We start from the raw sequence: 17,392 nt of genomic DNA on the forward strand, positions 1-17,392 counted from the left end.
CTAGCAATCTTGCCAAAATCAGTTTACACGAAGGAGTAGGAAGGGGGAAGGGATAAACACAATAAATACCATACGCAAGTGCACTTGTCAAACCTACTACTAAAATACAGTATAAAAAAGCTCTCAATTAATGACAAATCTGGGATAGACCCGGCAATATTGCACCTGAGCGCTAGTAACCAAAATAAGGTTGACAGATACCAAGGTCCGACATCATCTTAGGGCTAAATGGCACAATAAATAAATAAGAGTAAAAGAACAAGCAAATGCCAATGCCCAAGAATTTAAATAGCATTAAGTACAGACGAGGCTAAAATCAATTGCTAGCACCTTGGAAATCGTCTTAGGCTTAATTGACACTACAAATAAATAAAGGTAAAAGAACAGACAAATGACAATGCCCAGCAATTTAAATAAAGTAAGTAGGCACAAGGCTAAAAGCAATTGGATCATAGACATGATATATGGATGTTGAGGTGTGGTATTTGGCTGGGTGCTTTACCTGACCCTCTAACTTCCATCTCGGGAAACTGGGGCTGTAAAGCGCCCAAGGTGGATTCATGATACTACTCGCCGATTGATGTGCTCTGAGATATAATGCCATTATCACCTCAGATGCCCCAGATATAGTGTGGTCTTTTCTCTTCAGTGACACTCTTCTGCATGGGAGGATGAGTCAACTTGCAGCATAGCACTGTTGAGGTGTGGTATTTGGCTGAGTGCCTTACCTGACCCTCTAACTTCCATTTTGGGAAACTGGGGCAGTATAACAACCAAGATGGGTTCATGATACCATTCACCGACTGATGTCCTCTGAGATGTAATGCCATTATCACACAAGATGCTCCAGATATAGTACAGTCTTTTCTCTTGAGCAACACCCTGCTGTATGGGAAGGTAAGTCAACTCACAGCATAGTACTGAGTTACATTTAAGGTCATTAAATCTAGAATCATCTGTGGTTTTCGGGAGCTCATTCGCAAGCACTCAGAGTCATGCTTCTAGAATTCTGACTGGGTCAGAATACCTGACAGCCAGATTCTCAATGCTAGTGAAAGAGATAGACCCTCAAAGGTCCTGGCAACTGCCGAGTATTCTAGAGCGGTGATGATGCCGCTAATCTGATGTCGTACTGTACTACCGCTAGCAGCAGGTTCATAATCATTAACACTCTCATTAATACTATGTCTAGAAGATGAAGCTGACAACTGTGTCTACCTGGTGGATGACAGCATTGGTGTGAGGGGTATTAACTAAGGCAGGCATGCCTTTTGTTGCCAGCACAGGCTAACAGTTGGAGCTGGAGTAGGAGGAGGGGGCAGTGGTGAGGTCCAGTGGGAGCACCCAGGTTGACGTGACAGTGTCCAGCAATGCTGCTGCATGCTGTAGCCTTCAACACCACCAGCGGGGGGGCTGGGAGATAGCTGCCGTTCTTCTCCCTTGGGCTGAACTGCCCAAGGTCGCTAGGCAGTATGCAATGGTGCCGGGGCTGGCAGTGCAGCGGCGGCAGTGGATTATTGTTGGGGGAGGCCACAGCAAACACAGTTGTCTCTCTCACAACCACAAGTGGTGCTTTGCTAGCTGTGCATACCGCTCAGGTGCGTTTTGATTCCTGCCCCACAAGCACTAATCTAGGTACCTGTGCCTCAGCTAGCTGTTGTGGTGCTGGTGATGACTGTGGTGCATCTGTAACATACGAATAACGAAACAAATTAGGTGCAGTGCTCAAGATTTAAGAAATAAATGCCGAAACAACTAGCAACATTCAATAATAATAATAATAATAATAATGTGCTATAACGACGACAGTTGCATTATAATCGCCTTTTACACACTGGCAGTTGAATTGGGCTTTCTGGTAGTTCTCCCACTCAATCCAGTATTTCCTCCTCCGCATCCAAAAGGGCGAGATTGCGCTGCCTTTCAACTTCCTCAGCAGCTGCCTTCTCATTTATTCAATGCTGGCTGCGCCTTCTCCTTGGAGGCATCTATCTAGGTCACTAACGCTGCCTACAACAATAAGATAATGAATGTAATTATTTCTTGAAAATGTTAGAGACATACAGAAAAAATCATACAGAAAATCGTATACTTTATCTCACAGAAATACAAACTAAAATCGTATTCTCCAACAGAATGCAACATATTACGAAAAATAAATGTATATACATTACATGCCCTCATCATTAGACCCACGGTATATTACATGAACAAAAATTCTCTAGCTCCTACACGTTATGAAAATAAAATGCACTTTCGTTCATGCTGATCTAGATTGCATATTATTGCTGGAGGCTGCTGCAGTGCTCACTCTGCCTCCAGTTGGCGGTCCAGCGCAGCCAGCAACTCAGAGATGAGAGCTGCAACGAGAATAAACAAAAAGAAGGAATGTAATACCTGTTACAGAATAAAAATTGGTCCCAAACTAAACTTACAGCAGAAAACCGTTCGAAACTGGATGGTATAGAGTAGTGCCTCTGTCACCTACAGCCAAAAAATTGCTGAGAGGGGGTGAAGCACTAAAAAAATTATGTCAGCAAACCATTCAAGCCTCGATAGTACAGAGGAGTGCCTCTGCCACCTATGTCCTGAACAATTGCTAGCGGGGGGGGGGGGGGGGGGGAAGTACTAAAAGAATTAGGTCAGCAAACCTTTCAAAGCTCGATAGTACAAAGGAGTCCTTAGCCATCTACAGGCTAAACAACTGCTGGGAGGGGGTGAAGTAGTAAAAAAGTTACATCAGCAAACTGTTCAAAGCTCGATAGTATGGAGCAGTGCCTCTCCCATCGATGGCCTAAAATTTGCTGTAGGAGGATGCGAAAATTACAGAACACACAGGTACATTGTATGAACAGAAAAAAAGCAATTAACTTACATGGCAGGCTGCCCTGAAGAAGGTATTGTTGCTCCTATCACTGGTGATGCTTTAGATGGAATCTGAGCACTTCATTCCCCCCCCCCCCAAAAAAAAAGAACTGACATAAATACAAACAAGCAAAGACACAGGTGAACTTACGATGGAAGAATGAGGGGACGATGATGGTTTACATAACCTCTACCCTTCTGCCTACCATTTCACCCAGGGAGCCAACAGGAGTGCGATGTTCCTCCCCACCTACTGATGAATGCTGGTCGCAGAATGCAGGAAAAGTTGGTACTGGTCTGCTAGCCACAGATTTCGTGCACTTTTGTATTTGGGTTCTGTCGCATTCTGGAAATACTCACTTGTTCCACTGATCCGTTCTTTGTGCTAGACATGTTCGACGATCTGGCTGGAGAGCCCGCTTCCAGTCACTGGTTCACTCTGCAGAGAGTTGCAGCCGCTGGTGCACATATTGCTCCACCAGTGCCAGGCTACGATGGTGCCTCATACAGCAAACTGCTGTGCTAGTATATTTAACAATATTGTTACGTGATGCAGGATCATCTTTAGAGTTTTGACATGATTTTTATTTTTATTATTATATATTTATTTTAGTGGAAAACGTTTAAACAATACTCCCACAAGTATTATAATTGTCTTTAAGGTTTTGACGTCGTTTATTGGCGCTCATTTTACTTAGTTTCAGATTATAAACAATATTCCCATGCAATATATTTCCAAGTGTATTTGCATTAATTTATTTTGCGCGATATATTCTCGTTCCCCATGCACTAGAGAAAACTGGTCTGCTTGTGAGTGGTGACAAGAAGTCAGTACTGGAACTGAAGACTAGAGAGAGGTCTGGCCTTGGCTTGGTGCGTCAGAACTTTCAGCACAGGTATATAACACTTTCCAACTACAGTGCAGTGTTTTGTGTGCAAGTGTATTCGAAACAAATTGTGTAAAGCAACATTTTCGAGGGTATTGAAGGGTCAAACAGTGCACGAAGTGTCTCAGGGAGGTAGGCTTTAGTACTTCCCACAAAAGTGGACGAAACGTCCCAAGAAGGAAGGCTGGACAAAGACTGGGAGTTTTCACAGGTGTGCCAGAACCTGCTTCGATCTTTTTAGAGTGTGTTCAAGTGTGGCTGTATTTCTCGGAATATAAAGTGTAATTATATCGCAAATTGTTTAAATATTGTTTTGTCATCTGCAAAGGTCTCTCTCTTTCTCTCTCTCTCTGTGTGCAGTGTTACATTTAGTTCCTGTGACATTTTCAATTTCTAAACTATGTGAATTTACCACACCATGCTTAAACTGTTTAAACAATATACAATATTCCATAAACAATATCCCCACAAATTGTTTAAATAGTCCATGCAACATTTAGTTCTAACCTTTTTAGTCAATCTGCTACTAGCTGCGAATTTTTGTGTAAGTATGTGTGAAACAATATTCTGCATAATTAGTATATTTGCAAATTGTTTCAACTCCAGCATCAATTTAGAGGCATGTTAAAAATAAATAAACAGTATCTATGAAAATTGATTAATGCATTATGATTTACATTATATTAACCTGCTGTTGTGATAATCTTCTAGTTCATCGGCTCGACACAGACTGAACGAATTTCCCACCATTTTTCCTGAGGCGACCATCTTGTATTACACCACTGGTGGGGAGTGTACTGGGAGTTGTCTGAGTGGGACCCACATGCCGGCTGTGGAAAACCCATGACGTTTTTAGGAGTAGGGGTACTTAATTGATCAATTAATTTCCTTACTTAATTTAATATCAATTTGTCATCAGAGGGGGCTAGAAACGGCTCAGCCCCACTACTCACGCTGTCATCTGACAAGCCATAAGGTGAGTGAACATTATGACTCTAGAGAAGAGAGACCGTGCACTGTTAGTGAAACTGTCTTATGCTAATGACGAAAGTTAGAGTGGAACATTGAGAGATAAAACCAGCTGAAAGTCTGAGGATGGACCCAATGTCATTAAATAGTATACATTAAATGATGACGAAATTAGGAAACACGGGTGAGCTTGATGTAGCATCTGGAAAAGGGAGGTGTCCTATCCCTGTAGAAGTTACTGACGAGGTTGCTGTTGCTGTAGTTGACTGCGCAGCATGTGTCCTGCGTAGTACTAGTGCACATGTGTCATGAGAATTGTCCAGCAATAGTCTACAGTGCGGAAAGTGTTCCGATATATCGGACACTGGTACATGTAGACGATTCAGACAGTGCAGCACCTCATTTAGCTCTTCTGTTTCTGGCACAGATCGAAGTTTGTGACATGTGGCTAGGCAATATTCTGTGGGTTGACGAGGGACATTTTACAGTACAGGGTGTAGTGATTGCACAGAACTGCCGAATTTGCCTACTGTTGGACAGCGTGTTGTACACGAAGAGACACTGCATTCTCCGTATGTGACTGTGTGGTGTGGATTCACAACCACCTTTATTGTTGGTCCGTTCTTCTTTGAAGAGGACAAGCGCAGAGAGCCTGTCAGATGTACCGAGACGTGTGCAAGCTATCGAGACTTCCTTGTACAGCATGTGATTTCTACTTCGAGAAAGCGGAACTGTCTGTAAACCAGAGTTTTCATGCAAGATGAGGCAACACCTGAAGTCGCTTGTCCAGTGAAAAATCTGCTTAATGCAACCTTCCACGGGAGTGTTGTTTCGTGATATATGGCCTGCAAGTCACCTTATCCGAATCCATGCGTCTTTTGGCTTTTGGGATATCTAAGAGAATGCTCTTATCAGAGACACGTTCGGTCTCAACCTGATCTGAATGCCGGTACACAGGGACACGCTGCTGAGATTCCACTGGAATTGCTGTGAGCAACTGTTGATCACTTCTTTCTACGGATGCTCATACTGAACAAATTGTGTGGGTGGCGGTTAACAATAATATCAAAGCTAAGCCTTTCTTACTTGTTTTACTTTTCCGCCCATGTCTCGTCCTAATCCGTTACCTACGGAAACATTTCCATAACCTTTTCTCGCATTTACAACGCCAGATTTGCACGTGGTAGTCAGAACTGGAAGTATTTTTTTCCAGCGTAAATCAATTCCTCATTATCTCATTAGAATATCTACCACCTTTCGTTGCCATACGATAACTACAGTCCGCACTGGTCCTCTTTGGGCAGCTGTATTTTAATTTGCACTCAGTACGTCCGTTTCGCTATGAGACACTAAACACAAAGTGTAGAAAAACTACGTTAATGGTCGCAGGTTGTAACTGAACAGCTTGCACACATTCATCACACAGTGGTAAGAAATTCGTTGTTTTGCCTTTGTGTTAAACATATTGAGGTAAGGGAAACACAGCCTAACGAAAGCTGCAATTTTATGTTTGGAAGTGACAAGTCAGGACGCTGTTTTTAATTCCTTGTACCTCCGTCGAAAATACACATCTCCCAAAATGCACCAGCTACACTAATTGATTACGAATCTATTCTTTCCCCGTGTCGTCATGAAACGGCACTTGCAACTGCGGTAATTCAACTGATATCACAATCATTGTCTTTGACGCTACAGATTTTCTCGAGTTTGTAAAACCGAAGAAGTAACTGGATATTAATTCATGTCTGCCCCCTTTAAACGGTTTCCGGAAAATCTACAATTCTTCCTGCAAGTTGATTCTCACACCCCTCTAATCTGTAAGCAGAATTCTTGTCCTCCACGAAAGCAGCAACTTCGTTATACAGTGCTTGTACGGATTCTCGCGTAGTGCACAAGCTGTTCAGACGAATGGGAACTTTGGCTCCAAACATGGGCAGAAGACGCTTTTGTTCGTGTCATTTAACGTCGCAAATGTGGCTAAGTACTGTTATAAGAGGAACACAACAGGGAACGCTCTCACGATATTCCAAATCTGTTATTGTATTGAAAACCTGGTCGGAGACAAAAACAAAATATTCGTATCAGTCATCCTCTCCTGTGCGTCTTTAGTAATATTTACTCCCGTCGGCTTAACGTCTGCGAATATGGTTGTAAGTAAAACGATATTCACAAGACACCAATCTGTGTTTATGTAATGTGCTGTAAGTGTCAAATAATGCAACTTTTTCATAAATCATTCCACATAGCAACTGTCGCAGACAATGTTTCATTAATAACTTAGATAATAACAGAAGGCCTTATCCGGTTCCGAGCTGCAGCAACCTCTTCTGTGACATGTTTACTTACACTAGAGAGGTTTCACATAATATCTGAAACGCTGAGTTCTCGATAATATGCGCCCAAATGAATTAATTGTAGACCTATTTCGTTGAACCCTTCACCAGAAACAACTCTCAAAGTATCATCTCTTTAGTGCACATTGCAACGAACTGTTGTTTTTTTATATTATTATTATTAATACGTACATTCCTGAAGGACGTGTGCCAGTGTGGGATATCTTACAACTGTGTTTCTTTAAATGAGTTGCTCCCGACTAGAAACACAATAACATAGATCAGTTTAGGCACGAGACGTATCCTGTAGACTTACTGTTATCGTTTATAACAAATATTTATTTCTTATTTCGCTTTTTAGACCCAATAGTTTCTTCTGCATTTACGCATTGGTTACAGTTTTACTTATTACTGCACTTGCTTTCTCACTCTGCATGATTATAAACACACCACAATTGAGAAGCCTGTGCTGGATGTAGTAGCGGAGGGATAAGGACACGTTTAACGTTGTTATAGTCGAACATTACCTGGGACACGGTCACGGCCTCTACGCTCGGCCACTATAACTAGTGCGGGCAGGCTGTCCGGTTACGCACACTTCGCATTTTATGCGCGACTACTCGGTCATGCAGGACTGGTCTGTCCCATCACCGACGGCTCCACTTTTTATTTTCATTTATTTACACGTCAAGTTCCGTAGGACCAAATTGAGGAGCAAATCTCCAAGCTCATGGAAAGAGTCAGTACATGATATTACAACATGAAAGTTGTAGTGGACTGTTAAGGCAGCCAGTCCACAGTGAAGTAGCCGAAAGGGCACGCGTCAACTCACGCCGTCTGGCGTTAAGTCTGGAACAGGATTCGTAATGAATGTGATAAAGAAAAGAACGTAGCTACTAGAACACTTAACTTTTATATCGTCCTTTGGTATACAGCATTCTTGATGATACAAGTGAGACTCTTTAGATTCATGAAGTAACTAATGGCGCCTTGCTAGGTCGTAGCCATGGACTTAGCTGAAGGCTATTCTAACTGTCTCTCGGCAAATGAGAGAAAGGCTTCGTCAGTGTAGTCGCTAGCAACGTCGTCGTACAACTGGGGCGAGTGCTAGTACGTCTCTCGAGACCTGCCTAGTGGTGGCGCTCGGTCTGCGATCCTGACAGTGGCGACACGCGGGTCCGACATGTACTAATGGACCGCGGCCGATTTAAGCTACCACCTAGCAAGTGTGGTGTCTAGCGGTGACACCACAAAAGTAATAACAGATAAAAATAAATGTTAACGAACCTGAAAAAAGCCAGTCCATATGTTTAAGTAAACGCTATCAGCAATACAATAAGAATCAGCTTAACTTTTCAAGGAACTCCTCAACAGAATAGAAGGAGTGACCCATGAGGAAACTCTTCAGTTTCGATTTGAAAGCGCGTGGATTACTGCTAAGATTTTTGAATTCCAGTGGTAGCTTATTGAAAATCGATGCAGCAGTATACTGCACACCTTTCTGCACTAGAGTTAAGGAAGTCCGATCCAAATGAAGATTTGATTTCTGCCGAGTATTAACCGTGGTGTGACCGCCAGACACCACACTTGCTAGGTGGTAGCCTTTAAATCGGCCGCGGTCCATTAGTATACGTCGGACCCGCGTGCCGCCACTATCAGTGAATTGCAGACCGAGCGCCGCCACACGGCAGGTCTAGTCTAGAGAGACTCCCTAGCACTCGCCCCAGTTGTACAGCAGACTTTGCTAGCGATGGTTCACTGACTACATACGCTCTCATTTGATTTGTATCAATCCAAACGACTGCCATTCGGGTGCGTATCCGCCCCTGTATTGTTTCAGCGATATCTACAAACTGTTGGTGCGTCGGTACTTACTGCAGCAAACTATCTGGACGATATTGTGATCTCCGGAAAGACGGAAGAAGGACATTTAGCCAGTCCCAGAGCATTGTTTCAGGTTTTGCGACGAAATGGTTTTCGCTTACGGAAGGACAAATGAGTGATTTTCGCTCGTGACTTGCCATACACGGGCCATTTACTCAATGCCCAAGGCATACATCCCAGTCCCACACACCTCTGTGCCATACAAGACTTGCCTTCACCGCAGAATTTGAAGCAGCTACAAAGTGTGCTGGGAAAAATTAACTATTGTCGTAAATATGTGCATGCCTCTTCCATATCAGCTCTGCTTCATCGCTTACGCCGCGTTCCGTTCGTCTGGACGACGGAATGCGAACGCGCCTTTCGCTAGTTGAAATCGGCGTTGCTTTCCAATACTTGCCTTACGCCATTCGATCCCCAGAAGCCCCTTGTGTTGATGGTGGATGCATCGGATTTCGGGATCGGTGCTCTGCTTGCGCACAAAGATGGCTCGCACGATCGCCTTATTGCCTTTGCGTCCAAATTGCTCTCGTCTGCGCAAAGAAACTACTCACAGATCGAGAAAGAAGCATTGGCTCTCGTATTTGGTGTTACAAAGTTTCATGACTTCTTGTATGGTCGTCACTTTACCATAATCACAGACCATAAACCTTTGACATCGCTTTTTCATCCGAACAAGCCTGTACCTCCACATACCGTGCAGAAATTCATTCGCTGGTCTAATTTAACTTGCTTGCATGGTCATTGATTCGGAAACCGATGACGTGGTCGAATCGTTACCGATTGATTTTCGCCGTGTAGCTACAGCCACAACTGCCGACGCTGTCCTTGCTACCGTTCTGCGTTTTGTTGCTACGCAATGGCCCTTGTCAAAGTCACGGATCGGGGATCCGTTGGTCCGCCGATTTTTTGCTCACCAGGAGTGACTTTTTGTTCGACGTGCTGTTTTGCTGTTGCGTTCAGATGATGATCAGTCCAGGGTCGTGGTCCCACGTTCGTTACAGTCCTCTGTCTTAAAGCTTCTCCACCAAGGACATTGGGGTATAGTGAGAACGAGACAACTTGCTCGTCAGCACTGTACTTGGTTCGGAATAGATGCCGCGATTACAACTATGTGCTCTTCCTGCATGGCATAAACCGAACAACAATCAGCACCACCGCGGAAATTCTTTGCGTGGCCAAAAGCCACTTCCCCTTGGCAACGCTTACACATCGATTTTGCTGGTCCATTCTGGAGTGGTCATTTTCTGGAATGCTCGATGGTTGGTTGTGATAGATTCGTTCAGTAATTTTCCTTTTGTAGTAATTTTCCTTTTGTTGTCCAGATGTCTTTCACGACGTCATCTGCCACCATCCAAGCGTTATCTGCTATCTTTTGCATTGAAGGTCTTCCACAGACTATTGTTTCTGACAATGGCCCACAATTCATGTCCACAGAATTTCAGTTATTCTGCAAGGCCAATGGTATTCGACATCTGACGTCCGCGCCGTTTTCGCCACAGTCAAACGGTGCCGCTGAAAGATTGGTCAGGACTTTCAAGTCACAGAAAGTTGAAAGAGTCGCATTCTCGGAAGGACGCGTTATTGCTCTTTTTGTCTTCATATCGCTCTCAGCCCCGAGATGGTCGCTGGATGGCTGAGTTGCTCCACGGTCGCCATCATCGAACCTTGATGTCTTTGTTACATTCGCCGCATCATGTTCCTGTGCAGTGGCCGACACCTGCTTTTGCCCCAGACGACGTTGTCTACTACTGCCACTATAGAGGTTCACGGCGTTGGCTCGAAGGCCGGATTCTTCGCTGCCTCGGACTCGCTATGTATTTGTGGGCCTCTGGTGAGGTGCGCCAGCATCTCAATCAGCTGCGCCTCTGTCGTCGCACGGGATCTGCCGCTCGCCCTCTGCTTTCAGCTAAGGTGCCGTCTGGTCAGCGCCCGGGGACCCATCTACTGGCTCACCTCAGCCCCATGTGTTACCGACGCTGCTTTCCATTTTGCCCCATTGCGACGCGCTGCCTCCACTGCCGCCTGTTCTCCCGCCGGTGACGCCCGCAGTGGACGCGTCGCTTCAGCCACCGGTCACCTCCCTGGGTCACGTGCCGCCGATCGCTTCCCGTGACCAGTTGTCCTCTGACGTGGAACTCTTGCCCGCTCCCGACCATATGTCGTCTTCGCCCGTCGGGTGCCCCGGCCCGATGGAGGTCGACCCTTCGGCCCCTCCTGTCTCTCTACGGGCGCATACACCGCATGTTGGAGTGGTTGGTGTGCACGCTGGAGTAGGTTTTGAGGCGTTCCCTAGCTCCCCGCGGTCCGAATGGCAGGGTGCTGGTGGCGCAGCCTCGCCTGTTGTTAGGCTCCCACCTCGTCACACACGACAACATGGGGTCCCCCCCACGGCGGACGGAGGCCTTATACTACAACCGTATGGCGATTCGCGGGGGAGGAATGTGGTGTCACCGCCAGACACCACACTTGCTAGGTGGTAGCCTTTAAATCGGCCGCGGTCCGTTAGTATACGTCGGACCCGCGTGTCGCCACTATCAGTGAATTGCAGACCGAGCGCCACCAAACGGCAGGTCTAGTCTAGAGAGACTCCCTAGCACTCGCCCCAGTTGTACAGCCGACTTTGCTAGCGATGGTTCACTCACCACACATGCTCTCATTTGCAGAGACGACAGTTTAGCATAGGCTTCTGCTACGTCATTTGCTAGCGAGGCGCCATATTCTTCAGTAATGTATTCTGAACTGATAATATTGTGAATCATGTACCGTCAAGAGCGACGTTCATCATTAATGGATTAAAGTTAAGTATCAAACTAATTACGTCCGCTTTCTGAATTCTAATTCCTTGTCATGTTCCAGACCTCACGTCAATATAGTTCTTTCCTCCTCACGCCAGCCTGCGTGAGCTAAAACGCGTGCATTTCGGCCTCCACTACTAACACGGTGTTGGTTCTTCTGCCAACACAACATTAACCAAGTGAAAGTTGCCTGTTCTTGAGAATAAACTAATATTGGTAACAAGAAACGACAATAAGGAGTATAGATATTGAGAGGCCATTGTCAAAATACCCAGACTCGTGAACAGAAGTCGACAGGAGGTTCGTGAACTCGCACCACTTATTGCCCAAACCGCCCGTTTCTGAGCCAAAAATATCCTTCTACAGTGGGAAGAGCTATCCCAAAATATAATACCGTAAGACATAAGCGAATGAAAATAAGCGAAGTAGACTAATTTTCGTGTCGAAGTATAAGTCACTTCTGATACCGTTCGAATAGTAAAAATGGCAGTATTAAGTCTTTGAATAAGATCCTGAACGTGGTGTTTCCACGACAGCTGACTATCTAGCTGAATACCTAGAAATTTGTACTATTCAGTTTCACTAACCATATGCCCGTTCTGTGAAATTAAAACGTCAGGTTTTGTTGAATTGTGTGTTAGAAACTGTAAAAACTGAGTCTTACTGTGATTTAACTTTAGTTTATTTTCTACAAGCCATGAACTGAGGTCATGTACTGCACTATTTGAATCCGAGCCAATGTTGCACACAGCATCCTTTACTATCAAGCTAGTGTTATCAGAAAACAGAAATATTTTAGGATTACCCGTAATACTAGAGGGCATATCATTTATATAAATAAGTAACAGGAGTGGCCGCAACACTGATCCCTGGGGCACCCCCCCCCCCTACCCCCACTTGACAGTACCACACTCACATCCCACATCACACCTGTTTTCATCGTTGTGAATAATGACCTTTTGCTGCCTGTTGCTAAAGTAAGAGATGAACCAATTGTGAGCTTCTCCCCATATTCCGTAATGGTCCAACTTCTGGAGCAATATTTTGCGATCAACACAATCTAATGCCTTTGTTAAATAAAAAAATACGCCAAGCGTTCGAAACGTTTTGGTTAGCCCATCCAGTATCTCACAGAGAAAAGAGAATATAGCATTTTTAGTTGTTAAACGACTTCTAAAGTCGAACTGTACATTTGATAGCAAATCGTATGATATAAAATGATCAATTATCCTTACATACAAAGCCTTTTCAATAACTTTAGGAAACACTGGTGGCATAGAAATGGGTCTAAAATTATCTACATTACCCCGTTCTCCCTTTTTATAAAGCGGCTTTACTACTGAATACTTTAATCGCTCAGGAAACTGATCATTCCTAAAGGAAAAATTACAAATATGGCTTAATACAGGGCTAACATGCGCAGCACAGTACTTTAATATTCTGCTAGACACTCCATCATAACCATGAGAGTACTTAGTCTTCAGTGATTTAATTATTGACTCAGTGTCCCTCTTGTCTGTATCACAGAGGAGTATTTCAGACATCAATCTCGGAAAGACATTTGCCAAGGAAGTTATATGATTTCCTGTGGAAACTAAATTTTTATTTAATTCACCAGCAATGCTCAGAAAATGATTGTTAAATACTGTACATATATCTGTTTTATCAGTAACAGAAATATTTTTACTGTGACTTTATATCGTCGACCTTGTGCTTCTGACCAGACACTTCCTTCACAACTGACCATATGGTTTTAATTTTATCCTGTGAATTAGCTAATCTATTTGCATACCACATACTCTTTCCCTTCCTAATAACATTTTAAGCATCTTACAATACTGTTTGTAATGGGCTACTGTAGCCTGATTGTGACTACTCACAATATTTTGATATAATTCCCTCTTTGTTCTACATGATATCCTTATCCCACTAGTGAGCCCCCTGGGCTGCCCATTACTGCTAGTACCCCGTTTAAAATGGTGTAATGGAAAGCAACTCTCTAAGAGCATTAGAAATGTGTTAAGTAAAGAACTGTATTTATCACCTATGTTATCGGCGCTATAAACATCCTGCCACTCTTGTTCCTTGACAGTTTTTAAAATACTCACTATTGCCGTTGGGTTAACTTTCCTACATAGTTTGTAATTAAATGTGACATTGGTTTGAGTACAAAAGCCTATTAGTGCTAAAATGTGTGCATCGTGGTCTGAAAGGCCATTCACGCTCTTACAAACAGAATGACCATCTAGTAATGAAGAATGAATAAAAATATTGTCTATGGCTGTGCTACTGTTCCCCAGCACCGTAGTTGAAAAAAACACAATTTGCATCAGATCGTGTGAATTTAGATCTATCAACATCCTTTTTCTTGTACAATCATATACAAAATTAATATTGAAGTCACCACATGTAACTAGTTTCTGGTACTCCCTACAAAGTGAATCAAGAACCCTCTCTTGCTTGATTAGAAATGCTCTGAAGTCGGAGTTAGGGGACCTATAAACAACAACAGTTAGAAGTTTAGTTTTACTAAATTCAACTAACTCTACACAGCATTCAAATATCTGTTCAGTGCAGTGTCTTGATACGTCTATGGACTCAAATGGAATACTGTTTTTCACGTACACAAGGGACTCCTTGAGAAACAGCCAGCTAATCTGTAGCCGGGTAAAGGAGGGCCACTGAATTGCCAAATAATTTAAGTGGTGCTCTGATATACCAATAATTTCAGAGTCAACATCTATAAGCAGTTCACTAACTTTATCTCTAATACGTCTTATATTCCACAAGGCACATGTCCATGAAACACATGGTCAGCTTTTCTTCTAAACCTGAACCACAGTTCTTCACACGCTTCTCTCTAGAATCAAACGTTTTGAATTCCTCAAGGACCTTAAACACACACACACACACAAACGCATACACGCACAATTTATCGACCGACCGACAAATTTCGTGGCAGCCCACACAACGCACGTCCCGGCCGACTACACTCAACGACTGCAGCGCCGCCCTGCACCTTTCGCTGGTTGTGACGTTATGTTCTACGAGATATCGCTTAGTGTTACACAGAAAAAGAATTGGGATTTGGCTTGGCTGTTTTCGAACGAAAAATGCCAGAAAAAGCTGTGGTAGAGCTGCAGGTAAAGAAATGGATAATGCAATGGAAGAAATGCACCTACACTGTGTTACTCACGGAGCTGGGACCCGAAGATTTTTGGAATGGATGAAAACTGCTTTTCAGAACATACAGAAGATGCAGTCGTGAAGTTGTAGTAGTAGTAGTAGTAGTAGTAGTAGTTAGTAGCTTTATTCATCTGTAGATCTGGTTTTACATGGATATGGGACATGTCAAACTATTTACAAGTTACGACCAATTTAAAATAAGCTAATTCGTATACACGTACATTTACAGACTTCTAGTCAGAGACAATCATTAGATTTATTCCTGATATACAATACTTTTTAAAAAAAATTATTAAATAATGTAATGCCACACTGATCACTCATATTTCACTATCAGTCACTGTACACACTATACACACATTGTTTCATAACACTTCACTCACTACACACGCACACACACACACACACACACACACACACACACGCACACACACACACACAGGTGATATCTGAGCCATTTTTTGTGCTGCAACTTCCCATCTGCAATCCTGAAAAAGTGAGTCAGCATCTCTCTATAGTGTTGAGCTCAGAAAGAGGAAGAGGTGTTAGTATTGTGCTATGCATAGCTTGCGGGTAAGTATTTCTAGAAAAGGAAAAAATAAGGAAAAAACATAATGTGTAGGTGTTAGATGGAATGTTGGATGTTTTATAATCATTATTGTTATTTATTTGTATAACTGTTCTTTACCAAACCCCTACCGTTTTATCTAAGTAATCCTTCACTGTATAAAATGTAATGCATAACAGATACATTTTAGCTGCCGTATTAAATAAGTGTATTTTTGCAATTCCTTTAATCTCTTTTGGTATTTTATTGTACAGTTTTATTCCTTGGTAGAAAATGCTGTTTTGACTTTTATGTTTATTTTTTCTTGGCAAATGTAAGTTGAGCTCAGCTCTTGTTCCATGGTCATGGACAAAGCTGTTTGTGCAGTAATTACCAATGTTACTTTTGATGTGTACAACTGACTGGTAAATGTATTCCCATCGAGCAGTAAAATCCCCAGTGTTTTGAACAGATCTTTACAATGAGCTCGACTACTATTTTTGGTTATTATTCTTATGGTTCTTTTCTAGAGTTTGAAAATTTTGTTCATTTTTTGTTCATTTGTTCCCCAACGCCGGCCGCGGTGGTCTCGCGGTTCTAGGCGCGCAGTCCGGAACCGTGCGACTGCTACGGTCGCAGGTTCGAATCCTGCCTCAGGCATGGATGTTTGTGATGTCCTTAGGTTAGTTAGGTTTAAGTAGTTCTAAGTTCTAGGGGACTGATAACCACAGCAGTTGAGTCCCATAGTGCTCAGAGCCATTTTTGTTCCCCAAAAAAATATGACATAGCTGAGATCCCCTGCTATACCCGCAGGACAGGACAGATGAGTGGCGGTCAATTACACTCGAACATACTACTTTATTCATCTGACAAACATTACAAGAATAAGAAAACATTACAAACAGAGCTAGCCAAACATTAATTTTATACCTCAATTCCCGGCTAAATGCGCCTTTCAGTATCACACTTAAAGGGCAAAACAACTTTAATTTAAAACCAACTGAAGGCCAATCACTTAAGACTCAAACACATGAATTTGAATTTTAAAAGGCAGAAGGCCTCATCTTTAAAACATTTCTCTAAATTAGGCTGAAGGCCCAAACAATCTCACACGTTAAGGGCAAAACAAATGTACTTCAGAATCGGCTAGAAACCATACACAAACAACAAGGACAAATAAGAAAAGGCAGCACATCAAACGGCGCTCAGAACTTTCCTAGGGTCGGCCTGGAATTCACACACTAACGCTTGCTTAGGTGAGACAGGCAGATGGCCCAACAATTCTCACTCCGACAGCAACCCAACTGACAGACAGTCACCTGATGAAGCGACAGGATAACTTCCTCTCCACCCGACCAGCACACAACAGGGAGTTCAATGGAACAACGCAGAAGGTATTGGCGCCCACAACGAATTACACATTCAGCTGTCAAACTACATGTCGTGCAGGACAGCCACAACACAAGGAGAAAAATACAAATGGTTCAAATGGCTCTGAGCACTGTGGGACTTAACTGATGAGGTCATCAGTTCCATAGAGCTTAGAACTACTTAAACTTAACTAACCTAAGGACATCACACACATCCATGGCTGAGGCAGGATTCGAAACTGCGACCGTAGTGGTCGCGCAGTTCCAGACTGTAGCGCCTAGAACCGGTCGGCCACTCTGGCCGGCGAGAAAAATACACTGCCTGAATTTACGTCAACGCCAGGGCAGGTAACCAGAACATTAACGGCCACAAGGGAGAAGATTTCGCTGGTGCACTTCAATTCAAAAATAATTAAGTTAAACTCCATAGGAGGGCGGCTAGTTTTTCACCTACTTGAAAATACACATTGTTGCTCACAGGAATGTCCCAACAGCCCACAACGAAATTCAAACGACACAATGTGAACAGTTGGGGCTGGCTGGTAGATTAAGTAAG

The 17,392-nt window shown here is 43.3% G+C and overlaps 1 protein-coding gene across 1 annotated transcript in view; it reads right to left on the reverse strand.

The window, feature by feature from the left end:
• Nucleotides 1–2,307: 2,307 nt before the first annotated feature.
• The window catches only part of LOC126195767 (uncharacterized protein DDB_G0290685-like), a 94,680-nt gene continuing 79,595 nt past the window's right edge, over nucleotides 2,308–17,392 (reverse strand). Inside the window, exon 2 of the mRNA XM_049934398.1 lies at nucleotides 2,308–2,360. Within this exon, the coding sequence (XP_049790355.1) occupies nucleotides 2,308–2,360 (53 nt within the window). The remainder of the gene's footprint in view (nucleotides 2,361–17,392) is intronic.

The sequence above is a fragment of the Schistocerca nitens genome, chromosome 7 (genome assembly GCF_023898315.1).
Source record: "Schistocerca nitens isolate TAMUIC-IGC-003100 chromosome 7, iqSchNite1.1, whole genome shotgun sequence".
Lineage (NCBI taxonomy): Eukaryota > Metazoa > Arthropoda > Insecta > Orthoptera > Acrididae > Schistocerca > Schistocerca nitens.